The sequence below is a fragment of the Corvus hawaiiensis genome, chromosome 3 (genome assembly GCF_020740725.1).
Source record: "Corvus hawaiiensis isolate bCorHaw1 chromosome 3, bCorHaw1.pri.cur, whole genome shotgun sequence".
Classification (NCBI taxonomy): domain Eukaryota; kingdom Metazoa; phylum Chordata; class Aves; order Passeriformes; family Corvidae; genus Corvus; species Corvus hawaiiensis.
This window is the reverse complement of record NC_063215.1, coordinates 30,343,093-30,356,718: the sequence shown is the minus strand read 5'-3', so window position 1 is coordinate 30,356,718 and position 13,626 is coordinate 30,343,093. Positions and strand designations below refer to the sequence as shown.

Sequence of the window (13,626 nt, the reverse complement as noted above, 5' to 3'; positions counted from 1 at the left end):
TAAAGCTTACTTAATTCATTTGAAGGAATTACTATTTTTACTAGAAACCATGGGTAACAAAGCATTCCAGTTAACTTTAAAATCTCCCATTTGCTTTAACGTGTATGTAGAAGATCTTAAAAATAAACCCCAGCTGGTGAATAGCTTAGCATTGAAAGTGGCACTTCACTGTGTATGTTTATCATACAAACATGCAGACAAATATTCTATTCAATTTCTCAATGTACTCAGGAAAACTAAGGTCTGAGCCTCTCAATGGAACTTCAGTGGAAATGTACAGATAACAGAATTATGTAATTTTTAGTAAGATGTAAACATGGGCTTCTCCATGAACAGCAATGCCAGTGGAACTAGAAGTCTTAGATTGTTTTTCTCTAATTCTCTTATGATTCTGTATAATTTCTAGTATAACACTCTCATCTGTTACTAAATGTCCCTTTTTTGACTTATTATTGGGCAGAAGATGTATTACAGATATTTTACAGTTGAGTAGTGTCTAGCAAGCAAATGGATAATGCTGGAATGTTCCTTGACTTTCAATTTTGGCAGGCCTTAATGTTGATTTTTTTTTTTTTTCTTTTTTTGAGAGAGATCCTGGTAACATTTCATTTAGTGCTTATTCCTCTGTGAAACTTGATTAAGGCTATGAATGAATTTTAGTCTGGTTTCATTAAAAAACACCAAGCTAATTGAAATCATGCTGGCTTTATTTTTTGCAGTGTTACTTTACACTTCCTTTCCCTCTGCATATAAACAGTTTTTTCACAGTTTGAAGTGGAGAAGCCATTGCAATACTGATAGTGCTCTTTAAGGTCACACTCATATTGATTGCTTCAGTCTCTTGTTTAAAAACACTGATCTCAGCAAAAGATTTATGGCCTTCAGAATGGTCCAGATTTTTTCAAACCCAAGGCTTCAATTGTTCTTGTTCTGGCTAACTTTCAGCTCCTCTGTATGAAGAGTAGTTATATTGTGTGTGCATTTATATACTTATGGAAATGCTTGACAATGTTAGTTAATTGATAGAAAAGATAAATAGTTGTCCTGTGTTCTTCTCTTATTATCAGTATTCTGTAACTCCTGATTTTTTTTTTGACTGCTTCTAAAGTTATTAATAGCCACTCAGATTTTCTCCACTTTTGTTAGTGGAAAATATAAAACGTAATTTATTTTTGTACTAGTGGAGGTAACTGGACCATTAGTTCTTTGTTCCTGGTCTGTCAAGCCAGGTCTCTTTTGCAGGGTGATTCCCTTGTATTTATGCTTATCTTCAAATTTAGTATGTATGTGTTAGTCTCATTCCTGGTGGTTCATAGCATTTTCCAAGAGTGGTAGATTTCTTTTTTTTCCCCTGTTTTTCCCCATACTTCAAATCATTCATCTGTTTTTTGATTGCTATTTTTAGACTTAATGCAGTTCAAGTGTAGATAGTTTGGCAAATATATTGCTCAGTTCATGTTTAAGCTGCCCTGTTTTTGTGATTAAAAATAGAAACTGGTGAAATTTAAAAGAGCAAATGCATTGTCTTTCAAAATGAGATCACTTTGTCCAAGTTGTACAGATCTTTGTTTCTTGTAAGCAGCTTCTTGACTTGGCCAGTATCTTCTGAAAGCAGAATATACTCACTGGCATTGATAAGCTCATTAGTCTTGACCTTTGTGAGGGAAATTAAAGTAGTCTGATTTCCTGAGACTTTGCTTAATTATAGAATCTGGGACTGGATTTAAATAAACTTACTCAATTCCACCCATACTTGAATTTTTTTGAATACTTTTAATTCTTTACATGATTTTCTTTCCTAGTTTACTTTGATCAATGGAAACAATGTGCTGATGCTTAAAGCTAGCCTTCTGATGTACTGAACACGAGTTGGTCTGTGTAAGTGATGGCTTTGGTTTGTCATCATCAACACATTGCAGTGGCTATCTCTGAGTCATGGTCTCCTTTCTTAATAGAAAAGAGGTGGAAAAGGTGTTGATACACTGTCCTGTGCTAACCTAGTACAAGTAGAAGATGGATGGGATTTTTTTAAAATGCGAATATCAATATGATCAAAACACTTAAGTGGAGTTGTATTAACTGTAGATGTACATTCAGGCCATTCAAGTGTTTTTATAAGTGAAAGAAAAGTTTATTTTGTAATACTCAACTTTAAAAAGTTGGATTTGTGAAAACAGTTTATTCATTGTTTCATCCAGTCAGCTTTAGAAATTGGAAATGTAATCCTTGCATTGGAATACCTGCCATTTTTAATACCTGATAACAAAAGTTATGAAAATAAGTAGATGCTGCTCTGTTCTGTAATCAACCACAGCATCTTGACAAGTCAAACTTATTTCAAAGGTAGGAACTAAACTTGTAAATACAAGTTCTCTTGTTTTTAAGGATATTAGACATGGGCAAAAATAGATGCAAATAACTTAAGATAAAGGTTGGTCAAGCACTTGCAGTTGGAATTGCCTTCTTTGGTTCTAGGGTTTTATGTAAACCAGTGAACTGGAACTGAATGCAATCATTGATTTGTCTCGTCATTTTATTTTGTTCCATTTAAACTGAATAATTCTAACAGGTGTTTTTCCTTAAGCATAAAACAAGCAATGACCTTTTAATGGCTGTGCTGATAGATAAGCTTATAGCAATCTGGTGTCTTATTGAATACTCAGATGTTGTAGATATGATCTCTACTTACTGTTACTAAGTAAATTATTTTTTTCTTTCTGAGATGGTAGAAGAGACCTGATCTTGTTGTAACAGCTAATACTTTAGGCTTTAATGGGTAGTGTTTCCTGTAGATTTGTTTCAAACTAATGTTTGTCTTTGTCCAAAGGATAATTTCACTTCCTGGAGAAACACAAGGCAGTTAAAATGCAATCTTATAAAAAACATATTCTTGAGTATTTACAGTTAGATATATGATTTGTGGGGTTTTAGCATTATGTTATCTGCTTTCATTCAGCAAAGCTTCTCTATTTACTCCTGATATGCAGGAGGTAAATCTGTTTTATACTCAATGACAAAGGCCATAATAGTGTAACTACATGAAACAGAAGACAAAAAAAGAGCAGGGTACATTTTATATGTCAGAGTATCTTTGTTTAGTTAAACATCTCGCACAAAAGATTTGTGTTCTGGTTAACTTAAAAAGCTTTTTAAGTAGTCTTTCAGGGGCAGCAAGTTTAATATATTTGTTGTAGGAAAAACAAGCTGTAGTTTTCAGTGTTCAATACAGTTGGGCAAAAATATCATTTGATGACTGTTTTCCAGGGCTAATGACAGCTGAAATGTCAGGTCCACAATTCAGTTGAGCATAAGGTAAAACAAAGGATTTCAGTTATGCGATTATGACTCTTGCAGCAGGACTAATGTTTTGAAAACTTGGTACAGGTCTAGCTAAACAGGTTATTGGGATTTAATGTAAATGAGCAATGACTCAGCTGCAAGCCTGAACTAGGAGGACTGATAAACACTATCTGCCTCTTTCTAGACAAAAAAACCCCTACTTTTTAAGCATCACATGCTTCAAATGCATAATTTGCTCTGAATCCCCCTTGGATTCTCTTCCTTCATTGAGGAAGTGAGCCTTGCCCAAGGCCTGTTACATGCTGGATACAGTCTATCTGCTGGGCCTTTTTTGTAGACCTGCACTGACTTGGAACTACATGTGAAGTAGGAAAGAAAAGAATTATCTCTGTTTCAAAGGCTTTAACTGAGAAGGTTTTACTTTCCTTACTTGATCTGTACCACCTTCTAAGATACTCTTGTTACTTAGAAGTCAAAAAGTTCAGGACTGCAGGCTTTATTTTTGCCTGAATAAAGACTAGATATAGATGTTACTCAAGCTGGAAAGGAGCCCCAAACACAAATGCCAAAACAGGAGCATATTCTATTCCTCTTCTAGAGAAGTGCAGGAGACATGCAAAGGAAGACCACAAACAACTTGCCCAGAGCCCTCAGTATTAGTAATTTGTATGAAGATTTGTATGACCATAGGTTATCACTTCCAAATTGTTGTTTTGAGTTAATTAATTTGAAAAGTTACAAAATGCTTCACATAAAATAAGGACTTTAGTGAGGACTTTCCAGTTTCCCGTTGCTTTAGTGAATGACCTTCCTAGTACTTTACTATGAATCTATGCTTATACCTAACACTTTTGAAGTCCTCTAGAACCATAAGAACTCCATACAGATAAGCACAACGGTGCATGTCTGACCACAGAAAGCCCTGTTTGGCACCTGTTAACAATATGAGTAGCTAAGGGTGCTGTAAATATCCTTTTGCAGCACATAGTTCACTGGCACGCAGTTGTAGATTCATCAATTCCCACAATTTTTTTTCTTAAAGGAGGAGGTTTTGATAAGAATGAAAAAATAGGCTATGCTGTCTATTGCTTCCTTGTAGAATTTTGCATCCATATTAATCCCTAGAGTATTGCCTTTGATGTTTATCACTGGCTGTATCTTTACAATAAGAATTGTTTGCCTCTAGTTACTTAAAAGTAAGGTTTTCAAGGGAGAGTCAGAAAATGCCTTTTGGAGAAGTTCAAGTTTAAGCTGCCAATTCAAACGCGTGAAATAACAGTTATGGTTTGTGTTTAAACCCATGTGGCTAGTGTTTGTAATTAACCTGAATTGTACAGAGTGTTTCAAAAGATTTCTAGTTTCAACAAAAGCATTGAGAATGCTTTTCCCATCAGTAGGCTGATGAAATGCTTTATTGTTTCCCTGTAGAAACTGGGCATTATCTCTTTGGAATTAAAGTGGTTTCAGACCTAGCTTTTGGCTAATGCTGTACCTTTTCACTTTATACATGGACTTATAGCATTAGTATTTTCCTCACTTGAAGGTACTTAATAAACATTAAAATCAAGTCATCCTTTAAACTTATGAAAAATGAGATTAACAGGTTTAGCTCTTCAAATCTTATTAAATGTTTTTCACCTAGTCTGTTAATACATGCAAATCTTGGCACCCTCACAGATTCTCTGTAACCAAAGTGATATAGAAACCTTATAGGTGGGTGAAATTTTGCATTATAATTCCGTAACTGTGCTAGGATGAACTCCAAATCTAAAATGGCCAAAGGAGGACTGATGGGCTCTTGGAACATATAGCGGGAAGTAGTGAAAACTCTTGCTATGTTTAGCTAAAGTTTGTTTGTGCTTGGTTGGTTATAAGATCCAGAATGCTCTTCCTACAACTAAATCCTGCTTTCATACATAAATGCAAATCCTGTTCATACATGTCACTTCATTTAAATTTGACTGTTGCGAAAAAAAAATGTGACACCCAGATCACTCAATAGGACATTATTTTCATTATTTAGCATTTAGAAACTTTGATTAGTGACTTTTTCCTTCTTTCAGCACAGAATCTTGGAGGATCTTACTGAAAGCCTCCTTGTGTTATGAAGCCCTGCTAGCACTGATGGGACTTGAAAATTCGCATCATTTAATGGAAATATTCATAATGTGTAATTATCATCATGAAGTTTTGTTACTGCTGCAGTTGTTCATGTACTGTAAAATAACTGCAAATAGATACTTGTTATCCAGACTTGTAACTTCTGTTACAAAATCACATGACTGTTACAAAACCAAACTGATTCACATTGATTACATCATTTTTCTGGCTGTCTAGTTTTATATCAGGTTGTGTTTGATTTGCGGATAGACCATGAGAAATATCATACACAACTTACCTGTAGCTTGAAGCACTGAAAAAAATCGTTTGCTTTCTAAATAACTTGTCCCAAATAGCTTTTCCAGGCTCCTCATTAGTTCCTGGTGTCCAAGTTCCTGGCTCCCCCTTAGCCTGCTAAATGTTTTCCTTTGTCAGGTTTTGCTTCCAAACCTACTGAGCAGCTTCTGTTAAATAAGGTTGCTTTTTGGACTAGACTTTATCTGGCTAGACTTTTGGTCTCTACAGGTCTAATTTAGGTGCTATCTCATTACCACTTCCAGCTAAGCAAAAAAAGCCCGCACCAAACCCAGACAACTGGGATGAAACAGCAGGCATCTTTTTTTGCTTGTATGTTAGACCTAGATTTTAAAAGATTTTAGATAGCTGCAAACTGTTGTTTAACATCTGAGTGATTTGATACTCATGCTTCTGTAGTGCACTGTAGTACTTCAAAGTGCTGTCAGTTTGAAGTGTTGGAAGCTTAGTGATTCACATCTCTTTAAGTGGGGAGTTACTGTAGCTTCATACAACCAGTTGGGAAATATTTTCAGATCCCTGCTAGATGTGAGTGGTATGTGTTCCAGTATGCTTTTCTGTCTGATGAGGGATCAAAGGTGGGATTTTATTGTTAAGTTAACCTTGAAGCAAGTGGTGCTGAAGCTGTTTAATACTTGCATTTTTGTGAAAGCTGAATGAGTGATGAATGAAATCTAAGCAATTTCTGGGAAAAGTTAGCTGAGAGAAAGATAACTGGCATGGGATGCCACAATCCAAAAGTTGTAAAAGCTTTGTATAGGAGATTAATTTTAGCTTGTGAAACCAGAGAAGTAGCAGCAGTGCAAGAGCTGGATTGTGAAGTGCGAAGACAGGCTCAACAGCTGAATGAGGCTACTATTAAGTGTGTGTGTGTGTGTGTGTATATATATCTGTATATCTCACAGCAGAGAAGAATATGGAATAAGTGAGGATGTGCTCAAATAGAGTATGGAAAAAAAACACTTGTAGAAACTGCTGAGTAAGGGGCAATTAGGTATGTAGTCATTTTTTCCTGTTTAGCCAACAAGAAAAGAAAGAAATACTGTCTTTGTGGCTGGGACAGCTGTTGCTGCCGTTCCATGAATCTGTTTCCAGAGGAAGCTGGAAGTGATATGTGAAATACAATCTTTAACATATACTTCTGTGGACTTTGGAGGTACTTGAGTGAGCTTAACTATGAAATATTGATAAAGATGTTAGGTTGTGACATGATAGGTACAAAACAGGGAAATTTTTAATATACCTGCTAAGATCCTCCTGTAGAGACTCCTGAAGCTTGCTTTGTCTCAACAGTTTGATCTGTGACCAAAGCCATACCTACAAACTTCAAGCAGCAACTGCTTTTTGCAACACAGCTTTTGAATTATTGGCAACAAGGCTGTATGAAATAAATATTCTTGGATACCTGAAGATATGCCTTCAGTACTTTTAGAGTCTGAAATTTTGCAGTGCTTAGATGTTCAAGCACAGTAAGGATGCAGGTTTTCCTTTGGAAGTAGTTTTGAGTGTATTTTAAGTAAAACTAAGTTCTGCTTGAGCTTGGGGACATAGATTTCATCTGTCTTTGGATAACATTCTCACTTCGGGTTTTCCATCGAAAAATACCATTGTTACTTAGATTTGTATTGTCTCAAGATCTACCTTCATGTAACGATTTTGAGCACACACAGGACCTAAGAGGTAGTCTGGTCCAACCCCCCGGTAGGGGGCAAGGAGAGCAGGTTGCTCACATCCATCCAACTGTGAATGTCTCCAGGGACAGCTGCTTCAATATTTACCTGTGCTAATTGTTTCTCCTACTATTTAATTGGAATATTTCTTGTTACAGCTCTGTCATCTGTTGTCCTGTTACTATGCAGGTCTAGGAGGACATCTGTTTAATACTTTGTATGTCCCCACTAGATAGCAAAGGTAGCAGTAAGACACCTGCAAATACGTTTACTTCAAGCTGAAAGGACACATCTTCATTGCCTGCTGTGTGCTCTAAGCTGTTGCAGTGGTCCTCCACTAGATTTGTGTCAATAAGTCAGTGCTGCTTTCATACTGGGCAGCCCAAAATGGCCCCATGCAAATGCTGTTTGTCACAGTGGAAGAAATTATCAGTTCTGTGGACTTTTGCTGCCTTCCAGATAGTGAAGCCTGATATTCAGTTACATTTCTGAGTTAGAGATGAACACTGGTAACTATATGTTGTTTGTCTGTTGGGAGATGAGGTTGCTTTCTGCAAAGTTGCATTATATCTGGTCAACCCTCAGGCTGCATTATTGCATAGTGTCACTTTGTTCCAGGTACAGGCCTTCTGTCTCTGTCAAACTTTGAGAGCTGTTTCAAGGGGCTTGAAAAAAAGTCATTTCCTAAATCTGACTATGTAGTGTGTTGGACCTCTGCTCTTTATTTCTCCCCAGTTTGATCTGTGGATTTACAGAGGGTATAATCTGTTTCATTGTCTAGGTGATTAATGAAGAGGTAAAACAAGTATACAGTATTGACTTTAATTTAATGCCAATGTTTATAAATTACATTGTTCACAACAATTTGTAACTCTTCCCTAAGAAACTGTTTCCTTGTACATGCTTTTTGTGAAAGCTCATTGTGTTTTGAGATGCATAAAAGACAGGCTTCACCAGTAAGTTGTTACAATTTGAATTTTCAGTGCACAAAATCACATTTTAGGCTTTAATACTTGGTTTTGAACAGAACTATCATTGTAATTAATCTTAAACTAGCTAATTCACTTCCAGGAAGAAGCCTTAATTTGAAAATAATACATTGAGTGTAACTGTTTCTAATTTACCATAATGAAAAACTTCATCAGTGGACTCAAAACAAAAAATAGTTGACTCTTCTGGTAGTAATGACTACTAGTACTTGTTATTCTTTTTTTTTTTTTCAAGTTGTTTTGTCTTGAATCCTGGCTATTTGACTTTATTCCTTGGTCAGCACTACAAATGTACATGGAATATGTTGTGATTTTTAAATGGTGGAAGGTATCTATTGAAGATGATCTTGGTAGCTTTCCCTGTGTACTTTTGTTCCACGTGATCAAGATATGTCTGTAATATTCACACTGATCATTCTGGATAACAAGTAGCTATCTTAATTCAGGCTATTCATTATAACTTGTTCTAAATTGAGTCATATGGAGGAATAAGATGATGAAAAATGTCATGGTCAGCCTATTAAGTAACATCAGTTCAGAAACAATAGCGAAAATTTAGTTACCTCCTCTTGTGACATTGCATAGAAACATTTTCACAAGGTCAAACTGTTCCAAAATATTTATAATCATCTATTTAATCCAATTATTATAAAGAGCCATCTGAAAGTCTTTTAGTTGTTTTTTAATTCAAGCAACCAGCTGGAGAGCTGCAGATGGTATTGACAATATTATCTGCAATTATGAAACATCTTCACTTTACTGGCATTTCTTACTTAGATGGCTGCTAAAAGTGAGCTATATAACTATATAAGTAGTGTATCACTCACAACTTTAGAAGGCAGGAAGTCTGTACTTCAACTGCACCTGGGGAATATTTCCAAACCTGGGATCTGAACTGAGGGACAAACAGGCAGTTTCTGGGTTGCTTACTTTCTCTAGTTTACACGTTTACACACCAATTCCTGCTCTGAAATGGGCTCCAGGTAGGATTTGAAGCATAGTGTAAAAAACGAAAGAAACCAACCAGGAAATATTTTACCTTAACATGAACTCAGTGCATGCTCTTCCTTGCATTTGAGAGATTCATGAACTGGTTTGCGTGTTCTGCGACTCAACGTTGTAACTGACTTTTGATTTTTTACAAAGCTTATGTAATCCTGGTAGAGACACAGTTTTTCATAGTCCTGAAACATGTTTTTTAATGCAGAATCTGCTTTGTATGGCTGTGGCTTATATAAAATGAGAAGCAAGTTCCCTTTTGGACAGATTCTAGTTAATAATTGACACATCTGCATGAGAAATTGTTCCCAGTAGTAATGGAGTTACCTGTGTAACTTGTCGCTTAGTGTTACCTGTCAGAATCACTCTACTATACAATGAGTGTCTCTTTTGTATACCTTCTTGCTACAGGAGAGTAAATTAGATTTAGTAGACTGTAATCGTTCTCCAGAGCTAAGTACTCTCAATAACTGCTAAAATATTATCCTATATATGGTATTTAGCTGATTTTTTTTGTTGTTGTTCTGTGTTAATCAGTACTATTTCCTTTCAATTTAGATCAGTGTATTGTCACTCGGACGTATCTCTTTCTTCATAAATTTTGGTTCTTCAGTGCGGCCTATTACTTTGGGAACTGGGCATTCATTGCAGTAAGTACTTTGATTTTGGAGACCACTGAATCAAGTTGCATAATTTAGAGTAGTTGTCATTGCATCATTTGCATCACTGCAGTACAATTTGTTTTACATATATTGCCCTTATATGCCCCTGAACTGAATAAGAGTAACACTTTCTACTTTAAATTTGCAGGTCTTTTTAATTGGATTAGTTGTTTCATGCTGCAAAGGCAAGAAATCAGTCATTGAAGGTGAAGTAGATGATGACGATTCAGATATGAGCGATGATGAACTGTCTGTTTATTACCACTGATAGCCTTTTGCCTTTAAGATGAAAAAATGTCAAGTTACATTGAGTCCTGCCCACATGGAACTTGTATCCAAATAAGCATCTTTGCACCTGTAAAATTAGAAGAAATAAGTGTACTCACTTAAAGGGATAAAAAAACCTGAATATCACTTTGAGTATCACTGTTAAATGAGAACAAATGTTGAAGCTGAGTTTGAATAATATATAGAAAATACTGTTTTATGATTAAACATATGTAACATTCTGATGTATAATTTGATGAACTGTTGTAACTATTTCATAATTCACAATGCTTTTCTGTTAACTTAGGTTTTCTTAAATACTTTCATGCCTAACTTGTAGGACTTTTTTATTCATGGATACCTAGCTAAAATCCTACAAAACAGTGCAAATATTGGAGGAAAGATTTGGATGACGTTTACACTCTCAGAAGGGCTTGACTTAACTTTTGCATTAGTTTTGCTGGGGTTTTCCTATAACACTATAGCTAACAAGAGACTGTCTATTAAAGTATGCCAAAAACCCCACATTTGTTTAAATGGTGAGTTTCCGGTCTTGAAAAAGAAGTCATTTTCATCCTGTGGTCTCCACTGAGTTACATGGGAATCCTCAGGTAACTATGAGGTGGCTTTTGCTCTCTCAAAGGAAATCATTAGTCGGAATTACAATATTCAGCACTGTTGCAGTGTTTTAGTACAGTTCAGTTCTGAAACTGCCAGGTGCCTGATTTAGTCATAACCAATGGAATAATTAAGAGGTGATTAATTTTTACCTTATTTTTCTCTTTAATGCCAATTGTCTAGTTTGAAGTTTTCTTTCAATATTTAATGTGAATGTTGTCAATTTGTTTACAAACCAATATGTTTATATAAACACAGTTCAGAAATATTTTTATTTGTGTTGTCTTTGTAAATTAATCCTATTTTAGCTATATAGCTACTGAGCTGTATTTCTAAGGATGAAAAAAATCTTCATATATCCTTTGACAGACTCTGAAAGAGAAAATGTTTACAAGGACAGGTTCCAATGGTTTAAGGTTCCAATGCCACCTGAGGGACATTATAGTCTATGCAAGCACATGGAAATGTAATTAGGTAGTCTTTTTTATAGGACTAATTATTAAATAGCTATTAGAATGTAGGGTAGTTATTAATATTATGTCCTGCTTTCATGTTTGCAAACACTAAAAACCAAGAACAATCTGCCTCTTTCTGCAGTATTTCAGAACAGCAGGCTCTCAGGAACTTCTGAATTATGATTTAGTTTCAGCATTGGAGGTGGTCTTAGGTGCGTTTTGTAGTTAGTGCAAGAACACAGGGAACTGGTATTTGGACTACAGGGAAAAAAAAGCATCATGTCTTTTAAGAAGCCTCCTGTGCCAACTGCACCAATAATACAAGTGTTTGTGTGGCAACATGGAAGAATCACACACAGAATAAGCTGAGTTGGAGAGGACCCACAAGGATCTTAGAGTCCATCTCCTGGTGTTGCAGCTTGATCATAAGACGAAAATATGCAGTCAGGACTGCTCAACTAATATCAGTCAATCTGTTTGCTACCAGTATGACATTTGAAAGGATAGAAATGTATTCAAACACAGAGTATGTACTGAAATTTGACTAGACAGTCTGAGCTCTCTGACTAGCATTAGCTGAATATTATTTAAACATGACAGTTGGGGAAACTTGCAAGGAATTAGTTATAAGAAGTTCACATAATTCAAACAGAAGGTGAAATGTGATGTTGACTGTCTGGAAGCTGCATCCAGAGCATAGCAAGAACTTGGAGTATACTTTTTTGTAGATGCCCTGGTGGAAAACTTACATGAGCTAATTTAAATAAAGTTGATTGCTCAGATGCCCTCCTTTCTTTGTGGGTTTTATTCATTTTTCATCTTCAGTTTTAACCAATGGTAAGTGTAACTTCATTCTTACAGGTTTGTTTGTAACACAGTTTTGCAGAATTATATCCATTCTGCCTTAACTTTGCCCTGGGAAGATCACTGCTTGTCTGGGGAAGATTGTCAGGAAGGTGTTGGTTTTGTGCCACGTAGCTGCTTCATGCTATGTGCAGGCTTAGGGGATCACTGGCCAAGATGCCTGGCCAGTGCCTGGGTATATGTTGCTATAGGTCTCTCCTGTTTCTAGCATCTCCTTAATTTCCAAGAATTCCTTCCCAAACCAGTCCTGTTTCCTGTCTAAATAGTCTATATGCAGAAATACAACAATCTACCTCTGAAATGGTGACTTTGTCTTTTTAATTGGAGGACTCAGCAAATACCCTTTTTTTTAATCCAGGTATTAATTAGATTTATAAGCAGCCCATTGTTAATTGCAGCTATCAAGAAGCAGGCTTCTGTAGGAGAGTTCAAAAGTTATTTCAGACATCTGCTGTCACCCTCTGTCATAGAAGCTGTAAATAACTGCCAGCATTCATAATTGGAATTATTCGTCACCTGCCATGTCCTCACTAAAATTTTTCAGGAGTTCAATGAACCATTTGACTGACAAGGTTTTAAAAGATTTTCTATGCACTAATGTAATTGTAATGAATATACACTCAAGAATTCATCTCTAAATACTTCATGTGATGGAAACTTGACATTTTTAGGTGTACTGTGCCTTTAAAATGAACTAGAGGTGTTTTTGAAGTTTACTGTGTGAACTCTGTTTTTCTACATCTGTTATCACCCAGTCAAGAAACCTAGCAGTGAAATTGAAGACAGCCCTGACTTAAAATACTTGGCTTTGATCAATACTTGCAGGAACTTTCAGGAAACAGAACTTCCAGTGTATTTTTCCTAATTGCCTCTTGTGCAGTCTTAAATACTTGCAAATAAAACGATTAATTACTTTTCATCTACAAAGTTACAATGCTGCTGTAGCCGCTCATCTCACTCATTTAGCTGTTAGATATGAAATGATAGTCCAGTTTTCTGCAGGTTTAGGAGCAAATTTGAACTTCGCAGTCATGTTACAATAGTGTTCTGCCTTGCAAGCAAACATCTAACATCTTCAATTGTCTTGGAACCCTGGGTTTAGAGAATTTAGGTTTCTGGGATATAATTATATGTAAGTGTAACAATATGGAGGGTTTGGGGTGTGGATTTGTTCTTTCTTCATTTCTCCTTCTTCACAAATCTGAGTGCTCTGTTATTGGGTCAAAAAACCCACACTGTGGACCATGAATAGATAGCTATTGGATTATAAGTAAAAACATATTACTTGGTATTTCATAATTGGATGATTTGGACTTTAAAAGGCCTTGAAAGTTAGAACTCGGGGCCATTTTCCACCTTGCCAACTAAGAGGCACACTGTGCAGCTG

At 35.9% G+C, this 13,626-nt stretch overlaps 1 protein-coding gene across 1 annotated transcript in view; it reads left to right on the top strand.

Annotated features, from left to right (window-relative positions):
* Positions 1–12,157, top strand: part of LMBRD1 (LMBR1 domain containing 1) — a 72,616-nt gene extending 60,459 nt beyond the window's left edge. Inside the window, exons 15-16 of the mRNA XM_048298298.1 lie at positions 9,932–10,023; positions 10,184–12,157. Coding sequence (XP_048154255.1) covers positions 9,932–10,023; positions 10,184–10,303 — 212 coding nt within the window. The 3' untranslated portion in view covers positions 10,304–12,157. The remainder of the gene's footprint in view (positions 1–9,931; positions 10,024–10,183) is intronic.
* The last annotated feature ends 1,469 nt before the right edge of the window (positions 12,158–13,626 follow it).